The sequence below is a fragment of the Chiloscyllium plagiosum genome, unplaced genomic scaffold (assembly GCF_037043375.1).
Source record: "Chiloscyllium plagiosum isolate Xiang-an unplaced genomic scaffold, Cpla_swu_hap1 HiC_scaffold_4, whole genome shotgun sequence".
In the NCBI taxonomy this organism is placed as follows: domain Eukaryota; kingdom Metazoa; phylum Chordata; class Chondrichthyes; order Orectolobiformes; family Hemiscylliidae; genus Chiloscyllium; species Chiloscyllium plagiosum.
In genome coordinates this window covers 144,539,526-144,552,180 of record NW_028270142.1, presented here as the reverse complement: position 1 = coordinate 144,552,180, position 12,655 = coordinate 144,539,526, and the positions used below count along the sequence as shown (strand labels likewise).

General features: G+C 49.2%; 1 protein-coding gene across 5 annotated transcripts in view; it reads right to left on the bottom strand.

The window, feature by feature from the left end:
* znf521 (zinc finger protein 521) overlaps nucleotides 1-12,655 on the bottom strand; it is a 496,625-nt gene that overhangs the window by 43,389 nt on the left and 440,581 nt on the right. For all 5 annotated transcript variants that reach the window (XM_043687613.2, XM_087986742.1, XM_087986743.1 and 2 more), the window contains one exon: nucleotides 7,711-7,826. In XM_043687613.2, the coding sequence (XP_043543548.2) occupies nucleotides 7,711-7,826 (116 nt within the window). The remainder of the gene's footprint in view (nucleotides 1-7,710; nucleotides 7,827-12,655) is intronic.

The following is a 12,655-nucleotide window of genomic DNA, read 5'->3' as shown; positions in this document are numbered from 1 at the left end:
GCCAAAGGGCTTGTTTCTATGCTGTCTGACTCTATAACTCAATGACCAACGCTGGCCTCTGGTGAACCACCTGAACGCTGTCTCTCCATCGTTGGGGGCAATGCCTTCAGCTGCCTGGGACCCCCAGCTGGAAATCCCACCGCTCTCTTCAAACACCTCCATCTAAGGCCCCAAAGGAGCCTTCCACACCCATCAAAGTTTCACCTGCACTTCCACACATGTAATTTATTGTACCCGTTGCTCCCAATGCAGTCTCCTCTACATTTGGGAGAGAGGACGCCTATTTGCAGAGCGCTTCAGAGAACATCTCCAGGACACCCGCGCCGTGGCCAAACACTTCAACTCCCCCTCCTCCTCCACCAAGGACATACAGGTCCTGGGCCTCCTCCATCGCCACTCCCTCACCACCCGACACCTGGAGGAAGAACACCTCATCTTCCACCTTGGGACCCTCCAACCCCAGGGCATCAATGTGGACTTCACCAGTTTCCTCATTTCCCTTCCCCCCACCTTACCCCAGTTCTAACATTCCACCTCAGCACCATCCTCATGCCCTGTCCTACCTGCCAATCTTCCTTCCCACCTATCCGCTCCACCCTCCTCTCTGACCTATCACCTTTACCCCCACCTCCATCCACCTATTGCACTCTCAGCTACCTCCCCCCCAATCCCACCCCCCCTCCTATTTATCTCTCCAGCCCTGAGGCTCAAAGCCTCTATTCCTGATGAAAGCTTTTGCCCGAAACATCGATTCTCCTGCTCCTCGGATGCTGCCTGACCTGCTGTGCTTTTCCAGCACCACACTCTCGACTTAGCTTTCCAGGCTGAGGCAGAACCCAGCACCGAATCTCGATTTGGAGATGTTACCAAAGTGTGCCACAAAGTGTGCCACAGTTTTGGAGACAGTTGTCTTCAGTTGTTTATCTTTCACGGGAGGTGGACATCACTGGCATGGCCCATTGCTAATTGCCCTTGAACTGAATGGCTTGCCAGAGCCATTTATAGTCGTCAGACTGGGTAAGGACATTAAGACAGCAATGGTCACACAGTCACCAATTCGGGAGGTAAAACCAGTGAAATGTATGAACAATGTATTCTGGTCTGTGCTCCAACATGACCAAGTCAGGGTCAGAGTTTTTCATCCAGTTTTTTTTGTTAAATCCAAGCGTAGTCACATAAGAGTAATGGGAATGTCACTGGGCTGGTATTCCAGAACCTAGAGTAATAGAGATGTACAGCATGGAAACAGACCCTTCGGTCCAACCCGTCCATACTGACCAGATATCCCAACCCAATCTAGTCCCATCTGCCAGCACCCGGCCCATATCCCTCCAAACCCTTCCTATTCATATACCCATCCAAATGCCTCTTAAATGTTGCATTTGTACCAGCCTCCACCACACTCTCTGGCAGCTCATTCCATACACGTACCACCCTCTGCATGAAAAAGTTGCCCCTTTGGTCTCTTTCATATCTTTTCCCTCTCACCCTAAACCTATGCCCTCTAGTTCTGGACTCCCCGACCCCAGAGAAAAGACTTTGTCTATTTATCCTATCCATGCCCCTCATGATTTTATAAACTTCGGTAAGGTCACCCCTCAGCCTCCAGGGAAAACACCCCCAGCCTGTTCAGCCTCTCCCTGTAGCTCAAACCCTCCAACCCTGGCAACATCCTTGTAAATCTTTTCTGATCCCTTTCAAGCTTCACAACATCTTTCCGATAGGAAGGAGACCAGAATTGTACTCAATATTCCAACAGTGGCCTAACCAATGTCCTGTACAGCCGCAACATGATCTCCCAACTCCTGTACTCAATACTCTGACCAATAAAGGAAAGCATACCAAATGCCGCCTTCACTATCCTATCTACCTGTGACTCCACTTTCAAGGAGCTATGAACCTGCACTCCAAGGTCTCTTTGTTCAGCAACACTCCCTAGGACCTTACCATTAAGTGTATAAGTCCTGCTAAGATTTACTTTCCCAAAATGCAGCATCTCACACTTATCTAAATTAAACTCCATCTGCCACTTCTCAGCCCATTGGCCCAACTGGTCCAGATCCTGTTGCAATCTGAGGTAACCCTCTTCGCTGTCCACTACACCTTAAATTTTGGTGTTACATGGGTTCAAATCCTACCATACAATCTGCATTCAACCAAAAATCTGGAATTAAAATGCTAACTGAATAATGTGATGGACAAAATCCCATCTGGTTCACTAGTGCCCTTCTAGGAAAGGAACCTGCTGCCTGCCCCTATTCTGTGTGATTTCCGATCCTCCGCAATGTGCTTGACACTTTAACTGCCCTCTGGGCAATAAACACTAGCAATACCAAAATCCCAGGGATAAAAACAAAGGGATGAGGTGCTGCTAAAGAAATCGCAGATTGGTGAGAGATGAAGGATTTGTTCCTTCTTAATACATTTGCAGTTGTCAGTTTGTGAGCTGCTGTGCTCTCAAACAGTGGAACGCACATAAATTCCTAAGTTTAGGTAAAGTGTTTCAATATAATTTTCTTATGTGTTTCCACACCATAACTAGGCTGTGAAGACTGTAAATGTGATTCTCTGTAGATTTGCTGCTCCCTTGGTAGGAATTACCATCCCCTCAGAACTCCTGTGTCCAATATGAAAAATGCAACAAACAATAGCAACACATGATTTTCCAACAGCACTCCCTGTTTCTCTTTAATCCGGAACTGATGAATGTACGGACTTTAAAAACATACAGACAAAAACAAACTGTCCCCTCACATTGCTCTGCATTCAGTGCAAGCTACATCTATGTTTATTCAATTCCCTCAATTCTTTTAACCTCTGCCTATCTCTGTGATCTCTCCATCCCTCACAGCCCTCCGTGTTCCTCCAGCTTTTGATCTGTACCCATTCCTGATTTCCACCAATCTGCCATTGATGGCCATGCCTTCAGCTGCCTAGGGCTCCACACCCCTGGAATTCCCTGCCTGGACCTCTCCGCGTCCCCCTCTCTCCTCCTTTTTTGCGATTTATTCATCTTGTGGGATGTGGGCATCGCTGGCTGGGCCAGCGTTTATCACCCATCCCTAGTTGACCTTGAGAAGGTGGGGGTGAGATTGGTACAGTTGAATGGCTTGCCAGGCCTTTTCAGAGGGCAACTGAGAGTCAACCACACTGCTGTGGGTCTGGAGTCACATGTAGGCCAGAGCAGGTATGGGTGGCAGAGTTCCTTCCTTTAGTGAAGGACATTAGTGTACCAGATGGGTTTTTCCAGCAATGATTACATGGTCATCAGTAGATTCTTAATTCCAGATTTTTTTAAAAATTCACTTGGTGGTGGCGAGTCAAACCTGGGTCCCCAGAACATTAGCTGGGTCACTGGATTAATAGTCTAGTGATAATATCACTAGGCCATTGCCCTCCCCAGTGCATTCCTGATGAAGGGCTCTGGCATAAAACGTTGATTTTCCTGCTCCTCGGATGCTGCCTGACCTGCTGTGCTTTTCCAGCAACACCCTCTAAATTCTGATCTTCAGCATCTGCAGTCCTCACTGTCTCCCATTGCCTTCCCCACCTGCTGCTCCTCAAATCAACTGACACTTGGGATGGAAAGGTTAGATACACTTGGCCCGTACCCACTGGAGTTCAGCAGAGTGAGAAGTTAAATAGATGGGGGGATTTGACACGGTGCACACCGAGAAATGTTCTCCCTGTGAGAGATGGGATCTAACGGACACAGTTTAAAAATCAATTGTGTCCCATTGAGGTCAGCGATGAGGGGAACATTTTTCTCTCCAGTGATAATGAGCCTGTAAAATTCTCTAACCCAACAAGCAGTGGAGGTGGGGGTCACTGAGTAGGTTTAAGGCTGAGGGAGACAGATTCTTAACGAGAATGGGAGCCCAATCTTTTCCAAGATAAGCAGCAATGTAAAGTTGATGCCACAGTCAGGACTTTACAGTGAATGGTGGTGCAGGCTTCAGGGCCTTACCAGGCCAAGAGACTAGTGACCACTTAACCTCAGGCAAGGGGGGAGGTCAAGAAGGAACGTTCTTTATAACTACCTCAAGCAGGGATGAGAATTGAACCCATGCTGTTTGCATCATGTTACCTTCCAAGCTAACCTTCCAGCCAACTGAGCTAAACTGACTCCTAACCTTAGAGCAGCTAATACATGAAATAAATACAGTGGTTCCAAGGGCAGGTCAGAGGCTATGAATACTGCAATGAGGAACTCACCTCCAGCCTCCCCAAAGCCTGCCCACCAGCTACAAGGCACAAGTCAGGAGTATGATGGAATACTCCCCACTTGCCTGGATGGGGGCAGCTCCAACAACACTCAAGAAGCTGCATACCATCCAGGACAAAGCAGTCCCCGCTTGATTGGCACCACATCCTCAAGCATCCACTCCCTCAACCACCGGTGCTCGGTAGCAGCAGTGTGTACCATTTACAAGATGCACTGCAGAAATTCACCAAAGATCCTCAGACAGCACCTTCCAAACCCACGGCCAGTTCCATCTAAATGGACAAGGGCAGCAGATACATGGGAACCCCATCCCCTGCAAGTTCCCCTCCAAGCCCCTCACCATCCTGACTTGGAAATATATCGCTGTTCCTCCAGTGTCCCTGGGTCAAGATCCAGGAATTCCCTCCCGAAGGGCATTGTGGGTCTACCCACAGCACATGGACTGCAGCGGTTCAAGAAGGCAGCTCACCCTCACCTTCTCAAGGGGCAACTAGGGAGGGGCAATAAATAATCAGAGACACTCACATTCCAAAAATGAATAAAAATACACTCTAAATAAATAGATCCACGCTGAATGGGGCAGAGGAATTGACATCATAATCTAACTAAGGATGGATAATAAAGACAAACTTGCTGCATTTGTTTTGTGTCATTGTGCATGGAAAAGCAAACCAATCACTGCACTTGGTAAGGTTTGTGTTTACAGATCATCCTAGATTAGATTCGTGTTCCCTGGAACATGAAATGTTAGCGAATTATTCAATTGAGGCTTTTATAGATTTTGAAAGGATTTGATAGGTGAACAGGCAGAAATTTCCTTTGCATGCTGGGGTGTTGGGGAAGAGCTGGACAAAACTTTAAAATGGAAATCAACTACTGAGCTGGGAAGTGAGACAACCCCTTACCACTAAAAGGAAGTTCTATTTCGAAAACATGGACAATGGCAGCACAAATAGGCCATTTGGCCCTTTGTGCCTGCTCTCCCATTCATTACAATTAGATTCGATTACTTACAGTGTGGAAATAGGCCCTTCGGCCCAACAAGTCCACACCGACCCGCAATCCACCCAGACCCATTCCCCTACACCTTACACTATGGGCAATTTAGCATGGCCAATTCACCTAACCTGCAGATTTTTGGATTGTGGGAGGAAACCGACACAGACACAGGGAGAATGAGCAAACTCCACACAGAGAGTCACCTGAGGCGGGAATTGAACTCAGGTCCCTGGCGCTGTGAGGCAGCAGTGCTAATCACTGTACCACTGTGCCGCCCAACTCTGTCGGGACTTGCACCCCAAACCCTTCAGCCTCAATGACCACATCGAGCTCCCTCCTGAAAATGCTAAACTCCCCCTATAAAGGAGAACTCCATGGGATCCTCAGCTCTCAGGCAAATAAATCCCACCCCAGCCCGGTCCCAAACAGTCACCCTGCTCCATCCCCTCCCAGACCACTAGACCCATCCTATCTTTACAGCAAGGAAAGAGGCCCTTCGGCCCTTCAGGTCCGTGTCGGTCATCAAGCACCAATCCACTTTAATCCCATTTTCCATCTCTGGGGTCATGGCCTTGTGTGCTATGATCATCGATATAGTTCTGAGGGTTGCCGTCTCTACTGCCCTTCCATACAGTGAGTTCCAGATCCCCACAACCCTTTGGGTGAAAACGATGCCCAAATCTCCTCTGAAACCTCTGAAAATCCTTGCTTGAAAACGGTGCCTCCAGTTATTGGCCTGTCTGCTCAGGTGAAAAGTTTCTCTAACTCTACCCTCTTTATGCCCCTCAGAAATTTGCAGACCTCAACCATCTCTGCTCTAAGGAAGCTGACCTCACCTTGTCTCTCTTAATCGCTGACTCAATCCAACCCAACAATGGTCTGAAGACGAGTCACTGGACCCGAAATATTAATTCTACTTTCTCCCTCAGATGCAGCCAGACCTGCTGAATTTCTCCACCAACCTCTGTTTCTGTTTCGGATTTCAGCATCAGCAGTTCTTTGGGTTTATTTTGGTTTCACATTCTTCCCATTGTGTGGTGACTAGAACTGCACACAGCCCTCCAGCTGTGATCTAAGCTCCATCATATCATATAAGCGCGGCCCGGTGGCACAGTGGTTAGCACTGCTGCCTCACAGCGCCAGAGACCCGGGTTCAATTCCTGCCTCAGGCGACTTTCTGTGTGGAATTTGCACATTCTCCCCGTGTCTGCGTGGATTTCCTCCCACAATCCAAAAACGTGCAGGTTAGAATTGGCCATGCTAAATTGCCCGTAGTGTTAGGTGAAGGGGTAAATGTAGGGGAATGGGTCTGGGTGGGTTGAGTGTCGGTGTGGACTTGTTGGGCCGAAGGGCCTGTTTCCACACTAAGTAATCTAATCTAACTCTTGTATTCAATGCCTTGACTAATAAAGGCAAGTATTCCATTTGCTTTCTTATCCACCTTCCCTCTGACCCTCTGTACTCCCAGGGTCCTACCATTCATCATTAACTCCCTTGCCTTATTCATCACCTCACACAATTAATTTCCATTTGCCACTGTACAATCCCATCTGACCAGCCCATCTGTATCAGCCTGTAGTCTAAGTGGGCGGCACGGTGGCACAGTGGTTAGCACTGCTGCCTCACAGCGCCAGAGACCCGGGTTCAATTCCCGCCTCAGGCGACCGACTGTGTGGAGTTTGCACATTCTCCCCGTGTCTGCGTGGGTTTGCTCCGGTTTCCTCCCACACTCCAAAGATGTGCAGGTTAGATGAATTGGCCATGCTAAATTGCCTGTAGTGTTAGGTGCAGGGGTAAATGTAGGGGAATGGGTCTGGGTGGGTGCGCTTCGGTGGGTCGGTGTGGACTTTTTGGGCCGAAGGGCCTGTTTCCACACTGTAAGTAATCTAATCTAAAAAAAAGTTCCCACCAAATTTCATGTCATCTGTTAGTTGGTGATCATGCCCCTTACCGTACCGTGCACAACAAACAGCAAGGGATCTAGCTCTGAACACGATGGTACACCACTGAACCCAGGCCTCCAGCCACAACATCATTCTTTGACCACTGCCCTCTGCTTCCCATCAGTTCTGGATGCAATCTGCCAAAATGCCCTGATCCCATGGGCACTTAGTTACTTAACCAATCTGCCATGCAAGACCTTGTCAAAAGCCTTACTGAAGTCCACATAACCTACATCCACTGCAACACCTGCACACAACTCCTTGAAAAATTCATTCAAATCAAACAGAATTTTCTTCCAGAAACTGCAATCCAATTTACAATTCTACATCGGAAACCAACGAGAGTAAATGAAATCAAATACCATTTCATCAGAAGGGAGGCTAGATTCAAGTGGTCAGACAGACCCTGCTGTTCTAATACTCAGTCTGGATTCCCTAGAAGAGTACACATTATTAAACCAGCTTTAAAAGAGGAGGGTTGCTGGCCCAGAGATAGTTTTCAACAATTCGCATCATCAAAACAACATGGTTCATCTCAAATACCTGCAATTCTGTTTGGAAGAAAAACTTCTGTGGGCACTGTGAACAGTCGTAGATCTTGTCCTCCTGCCCATGGGCAGAAAAAATATGATGTTGCAACTTGCTCGCTTGAACAAACACTGGACAGGAAAGAAATGACAAAGAATTAATGGACTGTCCCATAAGATGCAGCACTCACTTATAGACACAAGTGTTATGTGTGCCACACTCATACACACACACATACATGCAGACTCACACACACACACACATACATGCAGACTCACACACACACATACACGTAGGCACACACACACAGACACACATACACACATACAAGCAGACACACATACACGCAGACACACACAAACACACACATACATGCAGATACACACACAAACATACACGCATACACACGCTCTCACACACACAGACACAAACATACTCACACATAAACATACACACTCTCACACATACATACACTCACACACACACACAAACACGCAAACACATACTCATGTACACACACAAACTACATGCATGTTGAAACACTCATATACAAACTCACACACACAAAACATACACAAACACACAAATTCCCACATATACACAAACTCATACACATACAAACACACTCACACATGCTCACACACACTCAGTCATGCATTCATTTCTATACACATTCATTCTAATGCTGCTCAGTAACTCCACGATGTTGTTATGTTACATTTACTGTACTGTTATAACAGCTCATTTCACTCAACTGACCCATTTATGCTCCACATTGGCATTTTTTCCCTCTTCCTTTCATTCCTCTAACTATTTCTCCACTTTAATTTGGATAATATTTACAAATTCTATTTGTTTTCTATGTCCTACTCATTCTGCAGTCACATGAATCTCTCAGTCCTGCTCTTATCTGCTTTGCAGACTTGTCCTTGCTCTGATGGCTACTGCAGCTCCTGTCTCAGTTAATGCTGGGCATTGCTGTTTGACCTGAAGCTCACTTTTACTAACAGTTGTCTGCTTTGCATCTTATAGTGACTCGCTGTACAGGAGGCCATTCGGCCCACAGTAGCTGAGCTGGCTCTTTGAAAAAACTCTCCAATTAGTCTCACTCTCCCACTGTTTGCACACCCGTAACCCTGAAAGTATTTCCTTTTAAATATTTACCAATCCCCTTATTCAAGTCACCATTGAAGATGCACCCACTGTCTATCAGGCAGCAAGTTCCAGATCATAACAATTTGCTGTTTAACAAATCTTTGCCCAACTCCCCCTCGGATGCTTTTTTCAATTATCTGAAACCTGTGGCCTCTGGTCACCAATGCCCTGCCATTTCAAATCATTCTTTCTGATTTATACTTTTCAACTCACTGCCTGAGAACTATTTAAATGTGCACTTGCAAAGCCAAGGATAACTGCTGAAAAATGGGCTCACAATAATTCGATGGTTATTTTCAACTGTCACAGACTTGATGGGCTGAAGGGTCTTTTCCTGTGCTGTAGATCTCTATGACGCCTTGAATCATACAGCACAGAAGAGGCCTTTCAGCCCATCGAATGCATGCCACCAAAGGTACACCACTAACTACACTTGTGTCCGAAACGTCGATTCTCCTGCTCTTCGGATGCTGCCTGACCTGCTGTGCTTTTCCAGCACCACCCTGATCCAGACTCTGGTTTCCAGCACCTGCAGCCCTTGTTTTTACCTAGTACCAGCTTCAAAGGCCTGTATAGCTTCAACATAATCTCCCTGCTCTGACAATCTACGCTGTGGCTAATAAAGGTAAGCCTAGGACAGGGAGAAGTTGTAAAAGGGACAAGATCGAAAGGTTGAAGATTTAAAATGAGGTGTAAATGAAGCGAGGGTGACGTGGGGAAAACCTTTCTCACCCAGTGAGTAGTTAGGGTCTGGAATGCACTGCCTGGGAATTGTAGAGGTGGCTGGTTCAAGCAGGGCATTAAAGAGGGGCATTGAATGGTTATTTGCATAGAAATGGTGAGCAGGGTCATGGGGAAAAGGCAGGAGATTGACAGTATTAGGGGATAGAAGCAGTGCAGACACAATGGATCAAATGGTCTCCACTTGCATTATAACAATTCTGTGATTCAGACTGAATGGATTCAGTGGGGATGGGGGTAGCAGGATAGGAGGGAGGCAGGAGACCCAAGGATGACCTTTGACCTAGACCTCTGACAGCAAATTCTTGAAAAAACTACAGCAGCGATGTTTCCAATTCTAATAAGTACAAACAAGGGCTGAGAATGTATAAAAGCACAGACAAAGGGGAAGTTTACCAGAGAGACACACCATTAATAATTGAACGGTGTATGCCATAAGCTGGGAAGAGAGGTTTTCTGAAGGATGTCTGATGCACTGTGACCTACAAGGATTCTCGACACGCTATCATTACAGAAAGAGAGAGACAGGCGACAGGCGAGGGATGTACAATAATGGGAGAGGCTGAAACCACACCTCACCCATTAAAACCCCAGGCTCTCGTTCGGGCCTGCAGAAAACTGGGGTAGGAGCAGCCTTTGGAAACCAATCACCAACATCTGGTCAAGATTAATCTTACATGAGTGTTTCACCAACAATGGTGGGCAGGGTGTAGGTTGGAGTCTTCAGAAAAGGGTGAGACATGAAAAGGGGGGTGCTGTGAGTTTGGGGTGGTGGTGGGGTTTGGGGGTGGTGGGAGATTTGGGGAGTGGTTGGGGTTGGTGTGGGGGTTTGGGGCTGGTGTGGGAGTTTGTGGTTGGTGTGGGGGTTTAGGGTTGGTGTGGGGTTTGAGGTGGTGGTGGCTTTAGGGGTTGCTGTTGGGTTTGGATGTAGTGTGGAGTTTGGGGTGGTGAGGGTTTTGGGTGGTGGGAGCTTGGAGGGGTTGGTGTGGGGTTTGGGGTTGGTGTGGGGATTTGGGGTTTGTGTGGGGTTTGTGGGTTGGTGTGGGGTTTGGGGGTTGTTGTGGGGAGGTGGGGTTGGTGTGGGATTTGGAGTTTGGGGGTTGGTGTGGGGGTTTGGGGGTGGTGTGGGGTTTGGGTTTGGTGTGTGGGTTTGGGGTTTGTGTGGGGTTTGGGGGTGGTGTGGGGGTTTGGGGGTTGGTGTGGGGTTTAGGGGTTTGTGTGGAGGTTTGGGGTTGGTGTGGGGGTTTGGGGTTTGTGTGGGGGTTTGGGGGTGGTGTGGGGTTTGGGGGTGGTGTGGGGGTTTGGTGGTCGGTGTGTGGTTTGGGGGTTGGTGTGGGGTTTGGGGGTTGGTATGGAGGTTTGGGGTTGGTGTGGGGGTTTGGGGTTTGTGTGGGGGTTTGGGGTGGTGTGGGGGTTTGGGGTTGGTGTGGGGGTTTGGGGTTTGTGTGGGGGTTTGGGGGTGGTGTGGGGGTTTGGGGTTTGTGTGGGGGGTTGGGGGTGGTGTGGGAGTTTGGGGGTTGGTGTGGGGTTTGGGGTTGGTGTGGAGGTTTGGGGTTGGTGTGGGGGTTTGGGGTTTGTGTGGGGGTTTGGGGGTGGTGTGGGAGTTGGTGTCGAGTTTGGAGGTTGGTGTGGGGTTTGGGGGTTGGTGTAGAGGTTTGGTGGTTGGTGTAGGGGTTTGGGGGTGGTGTGGGGCTTGAGGTTGGTGTGGGGTTTTTGGGTTGGTGTGGGGTTTGGGGGTTGTTGTGGGGAGGTGGGGTTGGTGTGGGGGTTTAGGGGTGGTGTGGGGTTTGGGGGTTGGTATGGAGGTTTGGGGTTGGTGTGGGGGTTTGGGGTTTGTGTGGTGGTTTGGGGGTGGTGTGGGGGTTTGGGGTTGGTGTGGGGGTTTGTGGTTTGTGTGGGGGTTTGGGGTTTGTGTGGGGGTTGGGGGTGGTGTGGGGGTTTGGGGGTTGGTGTGGGGTTTGGGGTTGGTGTGGAGGTTTGGGGTTGGTGTGGGGGTTTGGGGTTTGTGTGGGGGTTTGGGGGTGGTGTGGGGGTTTGGGGGTTGGTGTAGGGGTTTGGGGGTTGGTGTGGGGTTTGGGGGTGGTGTGGGGCTTGAGGTTGGTGTGGGGTTTGGGGGTTGTTGTGGGGAGGTGGGGTTGGTGTGGGATTTGGAGTTTGGGGGTTGGTGTGGGGGTTTGGGGGTGGTGTGGGGTTTGGGGTTGGTGTGGAGGTTTGGGGTTGGTGTGGGGGTTTGGGGTTTGTGTGGGGGTTTGGGGGTGGTGTGGGAGTTTGGGGGTTGGTGTGGGGTTTGGGGTTGGTGTGGGGTTTGGGGTTGGTGTGGGATTTGGGGTTGGTGTGGGGATTTGGGGTTGGTGTGGGGTTTGGGGGTGGTGTGGAGGTTTGGGGTTTGTGTGTGGGTTTGGGGGTGGTGTGGGGGTTTGGGGGTTGGTGTGAGGTTTGGGGGTTGGTGTGGGGTTTGGGGTTGGTGGGGTTTGGTGTGGAGGTTTGGGGTTGGTATGGAGTTTGGGGGTCAGTGTGGGTTTAGAGGTTGGTTTGGGGGTTTGGGGGTGGTGTGGGGTTTTGGGGGCTTCATGTAGGGATTGGGGGTTGGTGTGGGGTTTGGTGTGGTGGGAGGTTTGAGGTGGTGGTGGCTTTAGGGGTTGCTGTTGGGTTTGGGTGTAGTGTGGGGTTTGGGGTGGTGGGGGTTTTGGGTGTTGGGAGTTTGGGGGTTTGGTGTTGGGTTTGGGGTGGTGTGGGATTTTGGGGTGGTGTGTGGTTTTGGGGGCTTCGTGTGGGGATTGGGGGTTGATGGGGAGTTTGGGGTGTTGGGGGTTTGGAGATGGGCATAGGGCACAAAGACAGTGGGAGTGGCGATAGTAACTGGTCACCCAACCCATGGTGGTCCTGTGGCCGATGAGTCCAGGATAGCGTGCAGGCTGGGTGATCAGTGAACAGGTCAACCAGAGGAGACAGAGAGTAACCAGCAGCATCACAGATTAGTTACAGAGAAGATGGAGGCCGTTGCCTGCACCAGCTCCAATACCGAACGCCAAATTCAATGTCGCTGAAGGTGACTGAGTGGCCG